The sequence below is a fragment of the Polyodon spathula genome, chromosome 24, assembly GCF_017654505.1.
Source record: "Polyodon spathula isolate WHYD16114869_AA chromosome 24, ASM1765450v1, whole genome shotgun sequence".
Lineage (NCBI taxonomy): Eukaryota > Metazoa > Chordata > Actinopteri > Acipenseriformes > Polyodontidae > Polyodon > Polyodon spathula.
Window position 1 is genome coordinate 18,752,069 of NC_054557.1, and position 23,397 is coordinate 18,775,465.

Sequence of the window (23,397 nt, forward strand, 5' to 3'; positions counted from 1 at the left end):
CACAGTGAAGATAATGAACCAGCCCCCTTCTCAAAGCACAGTGAAGATAATGAACCAGCCCCCTTCTCAAAGCACAGTGAAGATAATGAACCAGCCCCCCTCTCAAAGCACAGAAGATAATGAACCAGCCCCCTTCTCAAAGTGTACTGCTTTGGTACCCTTGAATAAATAAAATAACAAAAATATTTTAATATTAGCTTGCATTAAATAATTATATCAATAATTATATAAATAATTATATCAACATAAAACATTGCCAAGCCTTTTTTTAAAATAAAAAGCCGACCAGTGACAAAACACACGCCTCTCTTTTTTTCTAATTTTGGTTTATTTATTATTTATTCTTTGTAGATTTTTTTTTTTTTTAAATATATATTTTATCTCGTCAGCCCGTCTGTTCTCAGCCGTCACTCGTTCAAGCTTCGGAGGACGGAGAGGGGAACCCCAAAAACGGACCACCACAGGATGGGCTACGCTAGACATGAGCAGTTCATTCGGTAGCAAAGAGGTGTCCTGAATGTCAGCAGTGCATCCCATAGCATGATCGTGGAGGCTGTGAGACTGGCAACAGAATGCGTGGAACTGTTTTGTAACTGTACTAAATATATTCCACAGGGAAGCAGGATGATGGAAAAATTGCGCCAGGAAGGATAGACAAGTCCTGTATATTTAGGGTTTTTAAAAACATAATTACCACAGAACATGCATCACAAAACACGGTCATTAAGTACATAGAGGGTACAGGGAGACGCAAGTCCGTTTCTAATTCAGATTAATATTTGTTTTGTGTTTTATGATCCTGTAGCTGGTAGTGACGAGTCAGCGACCGAAGCAGCCACCCTTCCCTTAGGGAAGACGATGGAGAGGGGAACCCGGCAAGGTGGCACACCCGTACACAGTCCGGAACTGTTCTGAGAAAGAGGCCGGAAGAGAGAGAGAGAGAGAGAGAGAGAGAGAGAGAAAGAGAGAAAGAGAGAGAGAGAAACTTGTAACTTTGGAAAACGTCTGGGCAAAAAAAAAAAAAAAAACTGCATTGAGTTTAAAAATCGAGGGAGTTAAAAAAAAAAAACCCAGGAGGCTTTCCAATCGGCTACCGGCCCGCGTTCGTGGATCTTTTATTAGTTTTATTATTCAACAGAAAATGAGGCTTTTTGAAGCGCGGTGCTGGAGCTAAACAGGAAACCGGTGGCGCTGCCAGAACTATACTAAGGTAAGTAACAAGTAGTAGGTTTTTTTCTCTTTCTTTTTGAAGAAATGCAGTTTGCACAAAGGCGAGCCCGCTTAGCTGCGTTATGTGACCGCCACTGCACTGCAGAAAACCGGATAACTGTGACACACGCCGCAATACACGCGTATTTATTTTAAACAGTACTTCGTGTATATAATATACTTAAAGTCGGTAGTTTTTCTCGTCTTTTTAATGCAAACGATAGCCTAGCTAGTTTAGAATATATTATTTCATATATAAAACCAAATCAGTTGTTTCTTTATTTATTTCGACATGTATTCAAGTTATTATTATTATTATTATTATTATTATTATTATTATTATTATTATTATTAAGTCGGGTTTGATTGTACCCTTTTTCAGATATTTGTCACGACATGCGTTATAGATATTAAACACTATTATGATTTGTAAAAGACGCTTATGTGGGTATATATGTATATATTTTAAATCTGCATTGCTTGAAAAGGCCACGTTCAATCCGTGTGGTTTGTTTTGGTCCCCCCACCTCCTCACCTCCTCACCTCCTCTCGTATTTATTATTATTTGCGGGTTTAACATTCAGCAGCTCTCGGCGGTGGATAATTATAACAGGGTCTTTAGTGAAGGACTTTAAAAAAAAAAAAAAAAAAACACCAAGAAATGTCGCCTGTCCTGAAACGACATTGTCACACAGTCACGCAAGTGCAACCGAGCAATGCGCTGCAACAGACCAGCCTGCAGCTCGCCGCAGTGTGTCGACAAAAAACAGCCCTTTCATTCTCCAGCCTTTCTTCCTATAGCTGTAACTGTATCGGCCTTTTCTTCTTGTTCCGTTTTTGTTTTTAATCGACTTCACAAACAGGGCAGGCGTGTCAGTAAGACCCAGTAAGTTATGCCAGTGTGATTCGACAGTGACCTGCCATAGCGATGTCAATGGGCCCGACAGACAGCAGTCATACTATATATATATATATATATATATATATATATATATATATATATATATATATATATATATTACCAGGGATGAGATGAAATGCAGACTCCTATTGCAAAGCACGTTCGCTCATTCCAGGTTTTCCTGCCACTTTGAAACTCGTTCTCTGGTAGCTAATCTGGTGAAGTCAGTTGCATGTTGAGCCGTGTGGTTCTCCGCATGTGTTTGAACTTCCTTCTAGCTGATGAGCGTCACTCCTCGCCCAGCAGTACAGCACAGCGCTGGGCTAAATATAACTGATCAGTCAGCGGTATGAGGTTGAGAAGTGGGTCACTGCCTGTTTTGACACACACACACACATATATATATATATATATATATATATATATGTATGTATGTATGTATGTATGTATAATATGCATATGCAAATGCAAACTAGACTCCCGTTGCATCCAGCCCTGGTTTCAGTAGGAGTTTAATAATAAGACACACCTGAGCTTGTTCCCTAGAGACACTTGGGCTGATCAAGCTGCTAGTAAAACCTGGACTGGGTGGCACTGCAGTGCAATAGGACGCTGATTTCTGTCCCAGTTGATCTCCGTATTATATTGTAGCCTTTTGCAGGGAGGCATAAATATAATCATCGGAAAACCGTCATAAAAAAAAACATCAAAGAAACTAATGTACTACAATTTAAAAAATAGGATAAATATATATATATATATATATATATATATTATATATATACCATACATCATATATACTATATATATATGTAAGGTGTGTTATTATTATTTATATTATTATTATTATTATTATTATTATTATTATTAAGAAATTATAATTAACGCAGTCGGTCATTTTAAGAGTCACTACGTTTGAAAACCGGGCCAGAGGTCCCACACAAACCAATCAACCATGTGTATCCAAGTAATTGTACTGGGATTTTTTTTTTTTTGTTTGAAACTAGAGGGGGGGGGGGGGGAAAGTCAGAGTAAGGACGAGATATTGGTCGACGATGAGATCAGGATGACTTCCAGGCTGCAAAGTACATCTCGTAATACTGTTAGCGTGGAGGGCAGGGTGGGGCCGGGTCAGTTGCTAGCACAGTTCCACTGTGAGTGTGTGTCTCTGTGTCTCTGTGTGAACTGATGCCCCTGTCCCGGAGCGCAGCAGCACTCCATTAAAAAGTGCAGTCGCTTTAAAATCTCATTCTAATGGCCGCGTCTCATTCTCGTTTTACTGCGGGCTGCAGTCGTTCTCAGTTCTAGGGTCTGTTGAGTTTTAGTTTTTGTCTAAATCTTCTTTTACTGGGCTTTGAGCTGGTCTGGGCCCTACCTCCTCTGTGTGTCCGTGCGTGTGCGTGCACTTATACAGGCGCACCCCCAGAAACGTTTTGCATGGTCCGCAGAACTGAACCACACCGCCATCCCTTCTCATGCCGGGAACTGTTTCAGCCAATCAGAGTGCTGCCTTTGTGTTCTTTCCTGAGTTTCACAGCCCCCCCTGCAGTCACGTTAGAGAACTGCAATGCAACTGTGTCGCCGTTTCCCTTCGAGGCAGCGCGCTGCCGTCGCGACAGAGCCAGCCAGCAATGCAAGCCACACAAAAACCGGACAAACATACATGCTGTGTTACGCGAGGCAGAACAGGCAAACAATAAAACCTCATTAATAATATAAGGAATAAACTCCCATGCAGATAAATGGCGAGACCGAAGGTGGCGTATCCTTGTCACCAGAAGCCAGAGATAGAAATCTAGGCGTTTTATTGCTGAAATTTTTGGAAATGGTTGTAGCCGTTTACACCAGCTTGAAAATGTAGCGTTCGCAGCCCGATTCTCTTCCTTTTGTTTTTTTTCCCGAATGCATCTGATTTGCCGCTGCGCTTTTCTTTTGGTTTTGTCAACCCTGTTTGGTTGCCGTCGGAAACTGAACCGTGTTGTTTGCGTCGCGTTAAACGCCTCTCTCTTCTTTGCACTGTACTGTAACGTTCATGAGCTGCCGTCTAGAAAATCGCTTGAGGTGAAGCTGGAAGAGTGAAGCGCTCCTGCGCCCGCTGTGTTTACTAAACACGGGTTGTGTTGTGAAGGGTAAAGCTATTGTGTGTTAGTGCGCAGAGCGCTCACAACACGGACGAAATGAGGGACAGAAAACAAAGGGAAGGTAGTGTCATCGTGTCAGCCAGGCTTTCAAACCCATTGCCTTGCCCTTTTACTAACCCCCAGAGCCCTGATCGCAGTTAGCACTGCCGCACTCGGGGCAGCGTTAACCCAAGGTGCCAACTCATTTATTTTCTGACTTCTTGTTAGCTCCGGAGATGTTATCCCTGGCCACCTTTTTAGAATCCCCTTTTAGAAGAGGCTGGGTTGTAGTGGGACTTGTTTTTGCTGCCCATCTGTCACATTTTACCACTCCTATTGCGCATCAGTGGCACCCAGTCCAGGTTTTACTACCAGCTAGATTAGCCCCCAGTGTGTCTAGGAACCAAGCTCGGGTGTGTCTTATTAAACTCGGGGCTCGTGTTAATAAAGTTAAGGTAAGAGGATGGATTTTAAAGATGGTCGGCGCTCTTTTAAAGGGAAGGGCCAGTGATGAAGGTAGAGTTAGTAAACGTTGAAGGAGTGCATTGAAACGGTTGCTGTGTTTCTGAATGAAGGAGCCCAGTGTTTTCCAGTGCTTTCCTCTCTGACACAAGGTCTCTATTCAGGAGCGAGCCTTGTGGCTTTTTTCCTGCACCTCCACCTAAAAGAAAAATGCATGAGTAATACAGTCTCCCTCTCCCCCCCGCCCTCCGTCTGCTCTGTGGTACGATCCTTTGATCATGTTTGCGATCGCCCTGCGTGCTTCTCCTTGCAGTGACTCATAAATTCTATGTTTTTTGGGTTTTTTTGGTACGTTCCGGTTGTCCTGCAACTGACCTGACGCAAGGATGGGAATCAGACTCCCGCTGCACAGCTGTGTGATCCATTCCTGGTTGCACTTTAATAATAAGACACCCCTGATCTCCTAGACACACTGGGGGCTAGTAAAGCTGGTGGTAAAACCTGGAAGGGGTGAAACTGCTGTGCAATAGGAGTCTGATTGCCGTCTTTGTATATAAGTGCTTAAGAAATATCTGAGGCTTTGTTAAATGGAAAAGCAGTGAGTCTTATTTCCATCAGTGAGGATCATTATTATTCTTATTGTTTAGTAGTGCTGGGATGACTCTGGCATTTTAGTGTGTGTCCGTGATTTAGATGTTTGTTCGGATATTCGTTATTTTGCACAAGGTAATAAAAGCCGCTAAGTGTAACGCAGATTATTTAGCAGCTACTTGCATGCTGTTGCATTGCTTCTTCTCAATAGCCTCGCAGAGTGCCCAAAGGCACGCGGTGATTCGTTATTAACATGACCTGCTGGAGTGCGTTGGGACGTGTGTAGCTGTTGAAGCGAACTGAACAACCAAAGAGTCGCGTTTTAAGTTTAACAAACGTTTACTTGGTTCGCAAAAAAAAAAAAAAAAAAAAAGTATAACAGGCGCCTTTTTGTAGGTTAGAAATTAAAAAAAAAAAACTCTGTTTTAGTTGTTCATTTATTAGTCAGTAGAGCAGAAAACAAAAGCAGAAACAAAACCTGAGATTGCTTCAGTTTATTTTTAAACCATGTTGCGTCCGCAGCCTTTGCAGGCTGTTTCTATTCTGTATTTTTTTTTTTGATGAAATCGCACCCACGTGACTGAGCCCCCTTTTCCACTTGCTGTCTTCGAAGCTGTCGTTCGAGTGACAGAAATGCCTGGTGATGCTCCGTTTCTTTCAGGATGTCGTTTCTGGCGGGCGCTGGCGTATTCCTGGTTCTATTTTTACCTGTGATTGCACGGGTGAAGCAGTTGTTACCTTCCTGGTTTAATAGCTGTCGTGTGAATTCTGGGAAGGTGCTGCAGCGTGTCGGTACGATGCGAAACTCTTTGGGGTTTGCGTTTCTGTCAACTGGAGTTTCTGACTGAAGTTTTATTTTTGGGTACAAAAAAATAAGTTTGTTCGGATGTTTTTCCCAGCACTGTTTATCCAAAGCGACTTCCAGAGACTAGGGGGGTGAACTATGAATCAACTACTGCTACTGCAGAGTCACTTCCAATAGGACCTTGTTTGTTTTATGTCTCATCCGAATTCTCAGGAGAAAGGACGGAGCACAAGGAGGTGAATTGACTTGCTCCGAGTCGTCCCCCCCCCCCCCCCCCCCCCCACCCCACCCCCCACCCCAAAGTCAGTGGCTGAGCTGGGATTTGAACCTCCTGGTATCAAGACTCTTTCTTTAACTGCTGGCGCTCTCCCAGTCTCTCTGGCAGCTCTGTAACTCTTTCTGAGCTGAGGTTCTTGAAGTGAAGGAGCTGTGCTGATAGTGTGGTCAGCAGGATTGTTAGTGTATTTATATCTGAGGTGTCACGCTGTGTGTATTTCTGTGTCCTGCACTGCCCTGCCCTGCCTGGACACTAGGCATTGTGAAATCTCTCAACACTGAACACACACTAGCTGTGAGTCTGAACCACGGGCCACAATTACAGTGGAAAACCAGGACTGGATCAACCCTGCAGTGGGAGTCTTATTTCCATCCTTAGGTGGTGGTGTTGTATGTTTGAAAACATTTTTAAGACCTGTGTGGCAGGAATTCTACTTTAGCGTGTTTTAAAACGAAAGAATAATTCAATACTTGTTTCAATTTGGAAAGAGTGTTTGAATATGAAAAACTTAAAAATAAAATTAAAAAATTAACATAAAACCAGAAACCTGCATCCAGATTTGATAGATGATTCCTCAGATGACCGCTGTTAATATTGCTGCCTGTATTGAACTTGGGGGGTCCTTTGCAGCCAGGCTACCCTCTGTCTGCCTGTATTGAGCTGTGGTTTACGTCTCCTCTTGGGGTCCTCGCTAGTCAGGCTGCCCTCTCGTTTGCCTGAGCAGTGGCACATCGCCCAGCCTGACAGGAAATGGGCGTACTTCCTGAGGAAACAATTTGAGTTTTGTCAAGACCTTCTGATGACCTTGAGAGAGAGAGAGAGCGAGAGAGGGAAGAGGGGACACAGATGAAACATGACTTCATAGTAATATTTAGTTGAGTAATAATTGACATGCTTGTTCTTGCTGTTTTAGGAACAGTGATTGACAGTGAGAGACCCCGCCCCTTCCTCCTATCCCAGCAACATGGACAGTGAAGACGAGGTATGAACCAGCTGGAGAGAAGGGGAGGGGGGAAAGAGTTCCGGGGAGGGAGGGAGTAGTGTAGGTTTGGAAGATTCCATTAGGTAATTTAATGGGGGGGGGGGGGGATTATTTGTTTATTTAGCAGATGTCTTTATCCAAGGTGACTTGGAGATTAAGTCTGTGACATGGTATGCCTAAAATCCAGGAAGTGGGTTTGGGGCATACCATGTCAGAGTTAATGAGAGAGTGGGTGGGGGTGGTAGATTGCATTGTGGATAAACTGTGTCTCTGTGTGTGTGTGTGTGTTTTTAGGCTCGTGCCAATCCAGCAATGAACATCATTGGAGCTGAAGATGAGTACTTTGAGAACGACATCGACCCGGTGAGGAAGGAGGGGGGGGAGGGGGGGGGGGGGGGGGGGGAAGCAGGGAAGCAGCACACCCTGGGATGAGGGGGGTTGGGTTGAGAGGAGGGGAGGACGGTTAGGGTTACAGTTAGGGTGAGAGGAGGGGAGGAAGGTTAATTAGAGTATTAGGGTTAATTAGAGTATTAGGGTTAAATAGAATATTAGGTCTGTTTTTACTTTACCTCTGTAATCCAGCACACTGTCTAATCCGGCACAATTTTCCAGTCCCAGGTGACGCCAGATTGGACAGGTCTCGCTGTCTTCAAAGCGCCACGTTCTGTAATAAACTATGCTCTCCTCTCCCCTGATCTCTGATCTCTCCTCTCCTCCCCTGATCTCTGATCTCTCCTCTCCTCCCCTGATCTCTCCTGTCCTCTCTCCTCTCTTCTGATTTCTCGTGTGCTTGTTTGTTGGGCTCCCCAGTCAGTGGATGACCAGTGCAGTCACTTCCAGAGCATCGAGCTGCTGAAGGAGAGACCCACACATCTGCTGGTGTTCCTGCAGCACGTCATCCTGCAGTTCGACTGCGCACCCCTGGTGAGGGGGAGGGGAGGGGAGGGGAGGGGGAGAGAGAGAGAGACCCACACATCTACTGTAACCAATTAAACCTCCTTCCACACCCTGAAGTCGATCATTATCTCACTGATTGGACACGCCTGAACTCTGCCTTTTAATACAGACAAAACCATCAGAAAGACGGCTGTCTGCTCTAGCAATCCTGACCTCAGTTTTCTTAAACTGTTTGTTCTGTCTTTTGCTGTAATCACTGGAGCTGCAGTACTGCTGTTCTACCGCTGCACAAAAGCGGCAGCAAAGAGTCGTTCCAAAAATAGACTGACTATGACCTAGTAATGGACCACAGGAGTCCATTAAAAAAAGCGCAGCTTTTTAATAGTTTGCATCTGCTTTCATTGCAGTGCCTCAGCCAGCCACTGAGGGCTGTGTGGCAGCACGGAGCACCTTTTAAAATCGAAAATCTGCAGTTGGCCACTGTGTGTCGCCACTGTCAAGAAATTTGACATTTTGAGAAAAACTACTGTATTACAATTATGGCTTTCAGTATGTTATGGCGATATCATTTTGTAGTTTCTTTGATTTATGTGATAAAAATCTAAATTATGTTTTATTATTACTTTTTTTTTCTCAATCCTAAAATTCTATGAGGTGATGCAAAACTTTGCTGCAGATTCTTTTTGTCTCCAGTGTGAATGTCTGTGTAGATTTACTGCAGATTCTCTGACTCCCTTGTTAAGCCCTCTCTTGTTTCCTCTCAGCTCTGTTATCTCCACGCGGATCTCTTCAGAAATCTCAACAGCAAAGAGGCCAAGAAGCACTTTGTTGATTTCTACCACAACTTCCTCGACAAGGGAGCTGTGAGTAACTCTCCCTTATTATTATTATTATTATTATTATTATTATTATTATTATTATTATTATTAATCTTGCATTGTAACCCTGTATTGCCCTATAACACCTGCAAGTCACCATGGATAAAGCTGTCTGCCAAATAAATACATAATATTATTATATATTTTTTTCAGACTTCTTTTATCCAAGGCGACTTCCAGGCTTTGCAGGGCAGCACAGGGTTACAATGCAAGGTTGATATTCAAATACAGTGTCGTGCAAATCCTTCTGCCAAAATACAACGTGAACTAGGACCAGCCAGTTAGGGTTACAGCGAGTTACAGCTACAGCGTATGGGTTAGCAGCGCAAAGGTGCAGGGATAGTGCGTCAGCTGAGGGTCGCATTGCGAGTCCAGGGCAGAGCAGGAGGGGCGGTTCCAGAGATCTACAAGTGCAGTCGAAATCCCAGCTCTCATGAAACAGAACTGGAGCAGAAAGACGCAGTCAGCCAGTGTGGAGAACTTTCTAAGTGTGTGTTTTTTTTTTTTTTTTTAAACTGGAATACAGTTTGCTATAGTCTATAGCTGGGAAATGCAAAACAATAGTGAGGGAGCCACCTGGTGGCCAGGTCCCAGAACTACAGTGCAGTGTTTCTTTTAAAATGTTAATGGCGTGAAGTTTGCAGGGCAGGTTAGTCCACACGCTGCCCACGTTGCTGACCCCTTGGCGGTGTTATTGATGCCCTTGGCGGAGGGGGGGTGTAACGTTTGTGTGTTTGTTTGCTCTGTTTCTCTCTAGGTTTTAAGAGTCCAGATCCCTCAAAATGTCTCATTTGAACTGGGTGAGACTATTTATCTATTCATTCATTCATTCTTTTTCTTTCTTCCTTCTATTCTTTTAATAGTTAATTCACATATCATTCATGTAATCAATCTGACTCACCCCGCTGTCTCCCCTCTCTCCCTGTCCCCTCTCTCTCTGTCCCCTCTCTTTTCTCTCCCCTCCCCTCTTTCCTCTCTTTTCTCTCTCTCCTCCTCTCTCTCCCTCCCCCTGTTCAGATCGCACTCGTCCTGAGTTGTTCTCGGAGGAGCAGCAGAAGAAGTTTGTGCGAGAGGTTCAGACGCTGCAGGCTCAGGAGCTGCTGGTGCAGCTGGACGACTTCAGGTGAGGAGGATGAGAGGGGAGGGGAGGGGAGGGGAGGGGAGCTTTCATTCATTACACAGGGCTTCAATGTGCAGGTTTCAAAGAAACGGACAAGTTCCAGCCGAATGCATCTTCACTTTAAACATGTTGCCCTGTGCAACAGAGAGGCTGGCATTGTCCCCATCCCTTAACTGGCTTCTTGCCTATCAGTAACCAGTCAGCTGCTTCCCCTGTTGACTGATGTGCTTTCAGCTTGTAAGCTCTGATATCTCGTACTACATTAGGTTAAAGAAATCTCTTTATTCTCCCGCCCCTCCCAGGCAGAAGAGGATGATGGGAATGACTCCCTGTGAACTGGAGCTGTCGGAGTTGGAGTCGATCAGGTCATGTGACCGCGCCATGCAGGAGGCCAGAGAGCGCGCCATTGCCGAGCAGCTACTGGAGAAACTGGGAGAGATCCAGTGAGTCCCGCTGAACCAGTGCAGTGCAAACTGGGAGAGATCCAGTGAGCTCTGCGAGATCAGTGCAGTGCAAACTGGGAGAGATCCAGTGGGCCCTGCGAGACCAGTGCAGTGCAAGCTGGGGTGCCAGACTGGGGCGCACTCCTTAAACCAGAGCTGTCTGACGTGTGCGTCAGATAATTGAGCTGATAGGGTTAGACTTCTGCAGGGATGGCAATAAGACTCCTGTTGCAGAGCAGTTTGATCTATTCCTGTTTTCACTAGGAGTTTCTGTGTGTCTCTCTCGTTTTGTCTGTCTGTGTGTCTCTGTTTGTGTGTCTGTGTTTGTGTGTCCTGTGTCTGTCTGTGCAAAAGATGTGAGCAACAAAGCATTATGAGACACCAAACAAAAAAACATGCCACGCTGGCAGAACAAAGTGCTTTCCCTTGGGCACCTCTCCAAACCAGAAGAGAGAAACCCGAGATTGAATTTCCGAGGAGTGCAGTGAGCCAGAGAGGAGAGAGAGAAAGCCTGCTGTGTATAACACAAACAAAGACTCTTAGAGAGAAACACAGTGGAACCCTCGAGAGTGATGTCACCTCTGCTCACACTGATTGGCCAGGCGCTGGGGGGTGGGAGGGGGGCTGCTCCCTGATTGGCCGAGTCTGGGTGGGGTCCTGTGATTGAATTGTGGTCCAGTATTGCGCAGGGGTTGCATCATGATGCTGTAGAGTTTAAAAGGAGGCTTGTGTGTTTGGAGGGCTTTTTCACTTTTGAAACCAGATCCAGTCTAGACTCCCCTAACGGAACATGTGCTGGATTTTCTCAGCGTTTTTTAAACACGGCAAAGTATCGTCTGGGTTTGTTTACTTGCGTGAGGCTACAAGTCTGACGGAGAGGCGAAACAATTTAGATCTGGAGAAAAAAACGCAGGAAGAATGCTACTCAAGCGGTGAGCCCAAATCCTGTTTAATAAACAGGCGTGATCGATTCGATTTTTTTTATTTTGTTACTGAATTAACCGTTTTGTGCACGACGATCTCGTATGGGGGTGGATTAATAGAATGAAACTCTGCTAGTCTTCAGCAGGGCACAATGTTGAAGATGCAAATGCACGAGAGACTCGTGTGCTGTTTTTTCTCCCTGATGTAAAGCAAAGTGGGGGAAAAAAAAGGAAAATATTTTCAAGGAAAAATATATTTGTGTCCCAAACAACTTTTTTCTCTGCTAAATTTGAATGTGTATGTGTGTTATATACAGTAACGTTGTCCTGTGGTTGTAGGTGTGGTTCTGGGTTCATAGTGTGTGTGTGTGTGTGTGTGTTATATACAGTAGTGTTGTAGGCGTGTCTGGGTTCATAGTGTGTGTGTTATATACAGTAATGTTGCATTGTGGGTTCATTCTCTGCATCTGTCTGTCTGGTCTTCAATCAGAGCATCTGGTTTTGATTTTGCACCTGGAGAGCGTTTTGACTTTGTGGTCTTTTCATCTGTTTCACATTGATTCGATCCGCATTCAGGGTCTAAACTCTACTTGAAAATAGTTTCATTCCTTCTGTGAGCGTATTCATAAGAAGAATATTAATCCTAAGACTCCTCTTTCTTTGAATGTAAACCCTGGAGTGGCTCTCGCTGCTGTGCAATGGGAGTGCTCAGAGCTTCTCTTCTAACTTGGTTTTTCTCTCTCTCATTTCAGACCCTCGATCTGCAACGATGAAGACAAGGGGTGAGAATCAAATTTATTATTATTATTATTATTATTATTGTTATTATTATTATTAGGAAACAAGCAGACCAGCGTTTGGGCTCTAGTGCCTTCATCAGTGTTATTGAAACTAAACTGAGTCAAGCAGACCAGCGTTTGGGCTCTAGTGCCTTCATCAGTGTTATTGAAACTAAAGAGAGTCAAGCAGAGCAGCGTTTGGGCTCCAGTGCCTTAAAATAAATAAATAAATAAATAATAACAATACAAAAAAACCTTTAAACAAAGGCCCCTATGGAAATATTATTTTCATGCAAGCGTCTGTCTGCCTGCCCCACGGGGGGTGGGGGGGAGGGGGGACCCCGCAGTGACATCACTGCCTCGGTGAACAGTAGAGCACTCTGTCTGGGGCCCTTCACTGATGGGGCTGTCCCTTCAGGGCCTGTCATGTGATAAGAGTCGTATTGTGTATGGAGGAGAGTTGCTTCAGACAGACACTATCTGTTTATACTTGATATTTTCTTTAACTGAAGCAGCCATTCATTTGTATTATTATTATTATTATTATTCAAATCTGGATCATCATGTGGGAGTCGTTGTGTTCACTGTAATACCCCCCTGCCCCCATGCACTGCCACAAAGGGTAATTCTTATCTTTCCATATTTCCCCCCTAGAAAAGTCCAAAGATTTAAGTGAGGGCGATGCTTTCTTCTGCATTCTCTTTAAAATGTTCACTTGTGTCTAATGTCCCATTTTTGTCTAAATTGTCCACTTTTTTTCTCTCTGTGTGTGTGCGTGCATGTCTGTGTGTGCGCGTGCCTGTGTCTCTCTCTCTCGCTGTCTCACTCTCTCTGTGTGCCTCTGTCTGTCTCTATTTCTCTCTCTGTGTGTGCCTCTGTCTGTCTCTCTTTCTCTCTCTGTGTGTGCCTCTGTCTGTCTCTCTTTCTTTCTCTGTGTGTGCCTCTGTCTCTCTCTCTGTCTGTGTGTGTATGCCTCTGTCTGCCTCTCTCTTTCTCTGTGTGCCTCTGTCTCTCTCTCTGTCTGTGTGTGTATGCCTCTGTCTGCCTCTCTCTTTCTCTGTGTGCCTCTGTCTCTCTCTCTCTCTCTCTATGTGTGTGTATGCCTCTGTCTGCCTCTCTCTCGCTCTGTGTGTGCCTGTGTCTCTCTCTCTCTCTCTGTCTCTCTCTCTGTCTCTGTGTGGCATACGGAGACAGACGGAGAGAGAGTGAGACACACACACGGTGCCAGTGTGCCTGTGTCTCTCTCTCTCGCTGTCTGACTCTCTCTGTGTGCCTCTGTCTGTCTCTCTTTCTCTCTCTGTGTGTGCCTCTGTCTCTCTCTCTGTCTGTGTGTGTGCCTCTGTCTCTCTCTCTCTCTCTGTCTCTATGTGTGTGTATGCCTCTGTCTGCCTCTCTCTCGCTCTGTGTGTGCCTGTGTCTCTCTCTCTCTCTCTCTCTCTCTCTCTCTCTCTCTGTCTCTGTGTGTGTATGCCTCTGTCGCTCTCTCTTTCTCTGTGTGTGCCTCTGTCTCTCTCTTTCTCTGTGCGCATGCATGTGTGTGCGTGTGCGTGCAGCTCGTCGATGTTCAGCGCTGTGGTTTCCTACATGAAGCACCTGGGAGTGAAGTGCAAGTCCACAGACAGCAAGAAATCAAGAGGATTCTTCCGGAAGAAGGTAACAGTGATACAGGGGGATGGAGAGAGAGGAGTGGAGAGGAGAGGAGAGGAGAGAGAGGTGGGGTGGATGGATGGATGGAGGGAGAGAGAGAGAGAGAGAGAGGGGGCAGACAGTGATAGACACACACAGACAGACATGGAGAGAGGGAGACACAGAGAGCCACAGAGAGTTTAACATCGACTCTCCCGATGTGTAGCTGTCCTATTGAGAACTAAAGTAAATACTCCTGCATTGAAACTACACAGGAATGCAGGCTGGGGTTTAAGTACACATTCCTGCATTGAAAGTTTTCAATTAAAGTCGTTTTATGTTTGAGACTCTGGCAGTGACCTGGTCGATCACGTTGATTCAGCGCTGCAGTGAATGCTGATCCTGTCTGTCTGTCCTCAGATCCCCGGGATGAAGAAGTTCGATGATCATTCCAAAGGGAGCAACAAGCGCTTTCCCAGCATCCTGGCCGACACAGCGCGCTGGATTGGGGGCAGCAGTATGTATCTCTCACACGCACACGCAGTATTGCACAAATCGGATGAGGCATAAAAACAGAGGTCCTATTGGAAGTGACTCTGCAGCAGCAGCAGCAGTTGATGATAGTGTTCATCCCCAAGTCTCTGCAAGTCGCTTTGGATAAAAGCATCTACTAAATGACTATTATTATTATTATTATTATTATTATACTCTTCACTTCCAGCAGGGACAGAGAGAATCATCTACTGGACACATAACACAAACATTATCCATGCCCAGTCTAGCGCCCCCTAGTCTCCCAGATTGGAACCCAGGTTCAGGTTACTTATATAATATTGCGGCTAACTTGAAATCTGCAGCTGTCTAAGAGCTGAGAACAAATGAAAAGGGTGTAATTTAAGCAAATCACTCCAAGCCAGGAGAGAGTCAGATTTAAAATAGAGAAGACTTGGTATTGGAGCGAACAGAACCACTGTGAGTGATTGAAGCGATCGCTAGAGAGCAATGCACATGCCATGTATGAGTGAAGCGCCTTGCTGTTGTTTCAAAGGGGAGAGTACGCTGTCTGCTTGTCATTGATTGTCTCTGCTGGTTTCTCTCCTGGGTTTTTTTTTTTTTTCACCCCACCTGTAATTTACCTTTTTTTTAAAAAAAAAACCTTTTCCTTTTTATTTGTTTTGCAGATGTTGAAAACAGAGCTTGTAAAGTAGAGACTGAAGGTACTCCCTTCTCCTCCCCCTCCCCCTATATTCTCAGAGTGGGCCCTTCCTCTCTGATCTAAACCCAATGCACGTTTGCATGTACCAAAAGTAACACTGGGGGGGGGGGGGGGGGGTCGTCTTCTCCCATTACTTCTCAAACCCTCATTTGGAAAAGTCTCTAACTTCTGCGTGGAATATCTCTCTATCTCTTGGCATGCCTGTCCAAATCCATTCCTGGATGAAATGTCCTGAACTAAAAACAACTGTATTAAAAATGTTAATAAGCATTGCAGAGTGCTGGGGTTTGAATACGACAGAGGAACTAGGTACCTTTCTCTACAAACCTTCTGTTACCCCGCTAGCGCCACCTAGCCCCCCAGATTGGAACCCAGGCCTCCAGATGAAGGGGAAAGGCAGTTTCTGTACAGTTTAGTGCAGTGCAGTATTCAGACTGCAGTCTCAACTCCAGCCCTGTGTGTTGCTCATTGCAGTTTCTGTCTGATTGTTTTTCATAGGGGAGGGGGGGCACTTAATCGATTGGCACTTCTCTCCCATCAGTACTAACCCAGTTCTTCCAACTCTAGGTGGACCTCTGTCCTCATTTGTCTGGGTTTGGATCAAACAGTCTGTCTCACCTGTAGAGTTTTGGGTAGTAGCATGACTTTTACTAACCAAGGAAACAAACTGGCACCTTATTTGTTTCCTCTTGATGTTTCATTTGTCAGTTTTATATTGCGTTGAGGTTTTCCAGATGACAGCCATATTAAAAGACAGTTTAAAACCCTTTCATGCATAAAATATTGAAAAAGGCTGAAAAAAAAAAATATATATATATTTTAATCCATCCCCAAATGAGGTTGCCATGCATGGATGTAAGAGAAATGTTCTTGAAATAAAGTTCTTCCACCTAGAGCAGTTGACATGAGAAAAATAGGTGTGGCAACAGGCATATTTCAGCAGATATACCACCGATGGCATTTCCATTAAAGGTGAAACAACTTGCATAGTAAATATATTGCTTCTGACCGTCACCTATAGGCTGAATCTTCTAGATCCTTTGGGAGATAAATCTCTAATCAGTCAATCAATAAATAGGCAATTACACTACAGGTGTTTCCACTGACCAGCATTTTAGCTGGGTAGGGACCAACTGCATCATGCAGCATTACTTTATAATTAAAACTCTTTTGGTCTGTGCTGATCGGAGGCTGGCTGTCAGTCTGTCTGCCTGTGGTCACTCTCGCTGACCCTTGCTCTGTGTGTGTTGTGAATGCTGTCCCTCCGTCTGTCTAGGTGAAAAGGACAGACCGAACTCCGAGCGCAAGAACTCTGCCGGGCTACCCTTCAAACCGGACAGCAGCCAGAAGGGCGGGGGCAAGCCTGTGGGGGTTGCGGAGACTGGCGAGGTGTCGACTGTGACGATCAGCATCACCTCCAGTGGAGACAGCAACCTGGTGGACACAGGTGGGGGGGAAGGGCAGTTGGAGAAAGGGAGGAGGGAAGGGCTTGAGGAAGTGGGGTGAGGGGAGAAGGGGAAGGGAGGCAGGGTCACAACATCATGATTTGAATGGAATCGGGGGATGTGCAGTTTTTTTTAGACAGGAATGAGTAGAGGAGTGTAGAGAAAGCCAACCTGAGGAATACAGGTCATTGATTCGCTCTCTCTCAGCTCAGGGAAGTTTTCGCCCTGATGGTTCAGTAGACCCCTCTGATCAGGGGTGGAAAGGAGGAGCTGTCTGGGATCCCCCCACCCCCAACGAGACCCCCCCGGAGGAGGGAGCACTGGAGAGCGAGAGGTGAGAGACACACTGATACCCCCACTAACACTGGGACAGACACACTGATACTAACATGCTGATACAGACACACGCGCACGCACACTGACACGTTTTAATAGATAAATTAAGCAAACTGATGGACACACGCGCACACACATACACAGACTGACAGGTTTCACTCAAACTGCATACATTTTCAGTGGAAGACGGGAAGGGAAGGGATCAGATCAGTGCATTATTCTACCCAGTGCCAGGTTTAGGGGCCGTGTTGAAAGTTCCCTTGGCGATGAATAGCGGATCTAGGCAGGTGCCTGCCTACCTGTCTGGTGTCTCACTGTTGCTGCTGCTGCTGCCGCTGCTGCTTTGAAAAACTGCTGCTTTGAAGAACATCTCGGATATTTGGAGACATCCCCTTACCCAGCCTCCCCTACCCCCTACCCTATCTGTCTGTGTCTGTCTGTTTCATGTCTTCTTTCTAACATTTAGAGCCCCATTCACATTTGTCAGAGATTGGCAAACATTAGTGTCAGTACTTGATAGTGAGATCGGTCGCTGATATTAAATTAATATATACAGAAAGGCACAGTGTGTTTTTCTTGTCACCACCTTTATCATCATCATTATTAGTAGTAGTATTATTAATGATAGTATTATTAATATTTGCATTAACAACACATGCGCTAAAGACCATTGTGGTCTTTTATACTGGCGAAGCAGATTAATTTCAGCTCTGCCAGCCTCACTTAACCGCTCCTGTCTATTTAAAAGTAGACTAGGTGGAGCTGCCAGCGTTAAACATGCCACAGGGTTTGAATGGAATAAAGGAGGCTGTTCAGTGCATTTAGGATTCCCCAGGCAAACTCAAAGCCAGGTAGATTCAGAGTGGGGGGGGGCCAATGTGAAAAAGCCATTTGAAATAACACTCACAGCTGCTTTACAAGTGCCCTAGGGTGTTCTTGACCCCTGCCTGTGCGCTCTGTGGCGTCGCTGTAGTCTTTGTTTTTGAGTTGCTTCATGTGTTTTTTTTGTTTTTTTTGTTGTTTTTTTTGTAAGAATTCGTTTTCACAGGTCGGTGACTGGAAAGCAGAAATAAAACCCACAATATGGGCTTGTGTAGCGCTCTGTTGTATGAGGGGATGGAAGCAAGACTCCCGCTGCGTAGAAGTCTGATCCGTTCCTGGTTTCACTATGAGTTTTAATAATAAGACAGACCTGAGCTTGTTGCCTGTACCCACCGAGGGCGAATCAAGCTGGTAGTAAAACCTGGAATGGGTGACACTGCTGTGCAATAGGAGTCTGATTACCATCCCTGTGGTCTGTGCAGTGCTTATGTATCCGCTATAGCTGAGTCTTGTCGTGGTTTGTATATGTGTGCAATGGGGGTTGTGTGTGGTGAGGTCCAGAAAAAAGACTATTGGATGTATTGAAGCTCTTTTTCTCAGACTGGGCAAGCAGAAAGGGCTGTGGGGGCTCACCCACCCCCACCCCGGTTTCAGGACTATTTGTTTGAGAGTTGACCTGCCTCATTTCTGTTGTTTTCTATATAGTCCGCTGTTCGGCTTTGTGTGTGTGTGTGTGTGTGTGTGTGTGTGTGTGTTGCAGTTCGACCAGTAAGGAGTAATAGCGCTTCCTCGAGAAATTGGGCTGACAGTCAGACGAGGGTCGATTGGGTTGATTTTATTGTTCCGAGTGAATTAATAAACAGCTGCTTGTGAAGATTGATCGCTGCTTTTCTTAGTGGAGGAGAACAGCGATCCACACAAACCCAAGCAGCTGCTTCTTAATTCACGCTGAGCGGTAAATGAGCCCCGATCCACACCAGCGCCCCTCGCCTGATTGTCAGGAACTGCTGGATCCGTGACTGTCTCGGGAGTCTTGTGTTCAGATTCTGCTCCCGAATGAAACCAGCCGTCGCCATGATGCAGAGAGCGTGTTTATGAATTGAGAAAAAAATCAGCTAAATCTGATCAAAAGCTGTAATGTGGGTTTTATTTTAGTAATTTTAAATTTTAAATTTCAAATAAAAAAAGAATATTTTTTAAAAATATATATTTAATGATTTAAGTAAACAGATAAGCAGTTATTTATTTTAGTATTTTAAATGTTGTATTTTTTCAGAATTTCATTTTGTAAAATGGAACGATATTAAGTTTTTTTTTTTCTTGACTCTACACAGAGATTTTGCTTTTACATTGTGGTGACTGTGCTTCAAATTAATGTCTGTTTTAACAATCGCTTCCTAACCAAGCCGACCGACTGACTGTGATGAGAGAGAGAGAGAGAGAGAGAGAGAGAGAGAGAGAGAGAGAAAAAAAAAAAAGGATTTATTGGAATAAATACCTGGGTATTTTAATTTTATTAGAAAATGTTTCGTTTTTTAGTTTCTAATTATTTGAAATATATTTTATTTATTCATTCATGTATTCCCTGTCCCTGGCGATTCCTGGCTCATTCTGCAGCGCTGCTTTATTCCTCCCTGGTGATTCCTGGCTCATTCTGCAGCGCTGCTTTATTCCCTGTCCCTGGCGATTCCTGGCTCATTCTGCAGCGCTGCTTTATTCCTCCCTGGTGATTCCTGGCTCATTCTGCAGCGCTGCTTTATTCCTCCCTGGTGATTCCTGGCTCATTCTGCAGCGCTGCTTTATTCCCTGTCCCTGGTGATTCCTGGCTCATTCTGCAGCGCTGCTTTATTCCCTGTCCCTGGTGATTCCTGGCTCATTCTGCAGCACTGCTTTATTCCTCCCTGGTGATTCCTGGCTCATTCTGCAGCGCTGCTTTATTCCCTGTCCCTGGCGATTCCTGGCTCATTCTGCAGCGCTGCTTTATTCCCTGTCCCTGGCGATTCCTGGCTCATTCTGCAGCGCTGCTTTATTCCTCCCTGGCGATTCCTGGCTCATTCTGCAGCGCTGCTTTATTCCTCCCTGGTGATTCCTGGCTCATTCTGCAGCGCTGCTTTATTCCCTGTCCCTGGCGATTCCTGGCTCATTCTGCAGCGCTGCTTTATTCCTCCCTGGCGATTCCTGGCTCATTCTGCAGCGCTGCTTTATTCCTCCCTGGTGATTCCTGGCTCATTCTGCAGCGCTGCTTTATTCCCTGTCCCTGGCGATTCCTGGTGATTAATTTCGGGTTCCTCTTTGTTTTCAGAAAGAGAAAGAGGTGGGTGTGTCTGCTGGTGCCTTTGCTAAGGTTATAACAGTGGATGACAAGTAATGTGTGTGTCGCAAAAAACAAAACTTAAAAACATGGCAAAAAATACCTGAATGGCTAAGTATCTTTTATTATTATTATTATTATTATTATTATTATTATTATTATTAGTCCAGTTACAGCACTGCCCTCTAGTGGATGTGAGGGGAAAACGACTGCACTTTTTCAGGAATAGCAATTTTGGAACTTGGTTCCAGGAGACCAGTGGGAGACCTAGTCTGAGGTTGCTGTATCAAACCCCCAAGTCTCCCTGCCTGGTGTGCAGCGCCGTGGCCTGAAACCCAGTTTCCAGAAACCAGGACACCATGTGTCCGTGCTCCCTCCGCTTCAGCAATGTGAGAAATACCACAGAGCACAAATGTGGTCTTTTTTCATGTCCACCAGGAGGCAGTGTTGCAGGGTGGACAGGCTAATGGTGACCTCTTAGTGGTCAGTGAGGTGTACACTGCGTTCTAAAATATCGTGGAACAGTAATGCAGCACAGATTGGAAAGTTTGTAAACCCCCCCCCCCCAAGATTCTAATTTAATGGAACTTTTTAGTTGGTCCTGTGCTTTCAAACCTTCTTGGGATCATGGTTTTGTTTGCTGTGGAACTCCAAAAGCTGCAACGGTACAGAATATCATACCAGAGTATAAATACAGCGACGGACAAAAGTTCTGCAGCATCATCCACTATATAAAATGAACACATTTTGCTTCATCAGGTCGAATCAAAGCTGCTTATATATATATACTTAACGAGAAACTGAACAATCCGAAATCTAACGAACTACTTCTGTCATACTGTTACAGCTTCCGGCAGGCTTTATTTGCGATGTTGTTTTGTAGTTTCTTTGATTTACATGATGTTAAATAAAAGATCTGAATGACGTTCATATGTATTTTTTTTTTAAAAAAAGTCTCAATCCTAAAATTCTAGGTTATGCAAAACTTTTGGCCATAGCTGTACATTGCTCTTGTAATTTTAATCGAATTTAAGTCGGTTTATCTTTGAATAAGGGCCTCTTCTTTTGTCCATTGACTTGTGGCTGGTACGCTGTGCAGAGAGTACTGTTGCAGTCCTTCGTACATGAAAACCAGTCTTTACGTGTTGAGTTCAGAGTAGGTCATCTCTAGCTTCTTATCGGTGCTGTAATCTCTCTTTCTCTCTGTAACGCACTCACTCATTCTCCCTCTGTGTGTGTCTCTGTCTGTCTCTCCCTCATCCTGTGTCTTTTTTTCCCCTTCTCCATCCCTCTTTTACTCCTGTGCTTATATAAACCCTGCGATCCCCTCCTTTCACCCATCGCTTTTGTCTTTCTCCTCTCTTCCAAACAGAAAGAGGGGTAAGTAAGGGGAGGGTTAGGGTAGGTAGGACAGTAATATTTGGCTGAACCTACCTGCCCCCCCCCCCCCCCCCCCCCCCCCCCCCCCGTCCCCACCACGGGGACACCGCACACAGAGTCTGTGATGTGCGTCTGGGTCGCTCGGAGAGCCTGTGTGCGCCGGAGCGCCGGCGTTCTCAGAAGGGATCCTCCCAGAAGGGCAAGCAGCCGAGATCTCGGAGCGATGTGGACCTGCAGGCAGCCAGCAAAGCCAACAGCCTCCAGAGAGCTGGCAGCACCACGCAGCCAGCCACGTAGGTCTAATGTACAGCTCTGCAATAGACCCAACCACGTAGGTCTAATATACAGGGAGACAGTAATACAACTAATATACAGAGAAACAGTAATACAACTAATATACAGTTCTACATTACAGGCAGATCTCAGCTCGCTCTCTCTCTCACGCTCGCTCTCTCACGCTTGCTCTCTCTCTCACGCTCGCTCGCTCTCTCTCTCACGCTCGCTCGCTCTCTCTCTCACGCTCGCTCGCTCTCTCTCTCTCACGCTCGCTCGCTCTCTCTCTCTCACGCTCGCTCGCTCTCTCTCTCACGTGCGAGCGCTAGCGGAGAGGAGGAGAGAGGAGGCGTCGCAAGCGAGATCGAGAGTTCTGCGATCCCAGGAGGAGTCTCGAGCGAGGAGAGCGTGCTACGCGAGAGAGAGGCGAGCGCAGCGAGGAGAGGTGCCGGAAAGCGCCAGCGCGCTCTCTCTCTCACACGCTCGCTCGCTCTCAGCGTAGCGAGTGAGAGAGTTCGCCATCGCGTCGTCTCTCTCTCTCTCGCTCGCTTGCTCTCTCTCTCTCGCTCGCTCTCTCTCTCTCTCGCTCTCTCTCGCTCTCTCTCTCTCTCTCGCTCTCTCTCTCTCGCTCGCTCGCTCTCTCGCTCTCTCTCTCACGCTCGCTCGCTCGCTCTCTCTCGCGCTCGCTCTCTCTCTCGCGCTCGCTCTCACGCTCTCAAGCTCGCTCTCACTCCCTCTCCCCCTCTCTCTCCCGCAGCCCCGAGCCAGGGGGGGTGGGTGAGCCCCCGCAGTCCTTTCTGCTTGCCCAGTCTGAGGAGGCTGAGCCGCGTGTTTCGGAGCTGGACCTCGACCCGCCCAACTGGCGTGAGCAGGCCGACCCCGAGCACCTCCTCGGACTGAAGAAAACAGAGGTCAAGCGGCAGGAGGTCATCAATGGTGTGTGTGTCTGATATCTATTGTGTTCTCTCTACACAGAGCTGTTCTCACAGAGCAGGCTTGTGTGTGTGTGTCTGATATCTCTATTGTGTTCTCTCTACACAGACCTGTTCCTCACAGAGCAGGCTTGTGTGTGTGTGTCTGATATCTCTATTGTGTTCTCTCTACACAGACCTGTTCCTCACAGAGCAGGCTTGTGTGTGTGTGTCTGATATCTCTATTGTGTTCTCTCCGTACAGAGCTCTTCATCACAGAGCACGCTCACGTTCGCATGCTCAATGTCTTGCACACCGTGTTCTACCTGCCGCTGGAGAGAGAGAAGATCATGAGCCTGGATGAGCTGACAGCCATCTTCCCAGGGCTGGAGGACATCATCGAAGTGCACAGTGAGAGCGCTGCATCATTCTTTATAGCTGCACATAGCCAGAGACAAGGGGAGTGAACTCTGCTTCATCCACAACTGCTGCTGCTGCTGCAGAGTCGCTTCCTATAGACCTTGGTTTTTACAGAGAGCTTCAATAACATGCTGTTAATACACTAGCGTGTGAGAGAGCTCGGATACAGGTCTGCAAAATACTGTGGTAAGCATTGTGGAGCAACTATAATGTGATCCAGTAATTAGTCTTGTTATAAGTCATATCTGACTACCGTGAGTAAATTCAACC

At 45.7% G+C, this 23,397-nt stretch overlaps 2 protein-coding genes across 6 annotated transcripts in view; one reads left to right on the top strand and one right to left on the bottom strand.

Annotated features, from left to right (window-relative positions):
- Nucleotides 1-2,473, bottom strand: part of LOC121298909 (B-cell antigen receptor complex-associated protein alpha chain-like) — an 11,643-nt gene extending 9,170 nt beyond the window's left edge. The window contains exon 1 of the mRNA XM_041226218.1: nucleotides 2,232-2,473. The gene's annotated coding sequence lies outside the window, so the exon portion shown is untranslated. The remainder of the gene's footprint in view (nucleotides 1-2,231) is intronic.
- The window catches only part of LOC121298908 (rho guanine nucleotide exchange factor 1-like), a 30,753-nt gene continuing 8,350 nt past the window's right edge, over nucleotides 995-23,397 (top strand). Inside the window, exons 1-17 of one of the 5 annotated variants that reach the window (XM_041226213.1) lie at nucleotides 995-1,210; nucleotides 7,279-7,347; nucleotides 7,642-7,710; nucleotides 8,158-8,271; nucleotides 9,009-9,107; nucleotides 9,880-9,922; nucleotides 10,140-10,245; nucleotides 10,545-10,685; nucleotides 12,361-12,390; nucleotides 13,042-13,059; nucleotides 13,941-14,040; nucleotides 14,434-14,530; nucleotides 15,195-15,230; nucleotides 16,506-16,676; nucleotides 16,882-17,008; nucleotides 22,554-22,732; nucleotides 22,972-23,118. In XM_041226213.1, coding sequence (XP_041082147.1) covers nucleotides 7,330-7,347; nucleotides 7,642-7,710; nucleotides 8,158-8,271; nucleotides 9,009-9,107; nucleotides 9,880-9,922; nucleotides 10,140-10,245; nucleotides 10,545-10,685; nucleotides 12,361-12,390; nucleotides 13,042-13,059; nucleotides 13,941-14,040; nucleotides 14,434-14,530; nucleotides 15,195-15,230; nucleotides 16,506-16,676; nucleotides 16,882-17,008; nucleotides 22,554-22,732; nucleotides 22,972-23,118 — 1,495 coding nt within the window. In that variant the 5' untranslated portion in view covers nucleotides 995-1,210; nucleotides 7,279-7,329. Of the gene's footprint in view, nucleotides 1,211-7,278; nucleotides 7,348-7,641; nucleotides 7,711-8,157; nucleotides 8,272-9,008; nucleotides 9,108-9,879; nucleotides 9,923-10,139; nucleotides 10,246-10,544; nucleotides 10,686-11,383; nucleotides 11,618-12,360; nucleotides 12,391-13,041; nucleotides 13,060-13,940; nucleotides 14,041-14,433; nucleotides 14,531-15,194; nucleotides 15,231-16,505; nucleotides 16,677-16,881; nucleotides 17,009-22,553; nucleotides 22,733-22,971; nucleotides 23,119-23,397 lie in introns of those variants that run through there. The other 4 variants (XM_041226215.1, XM_041226214.1, XM_041226216.1 and 1 more) reach the window with 4 other exon arrangements.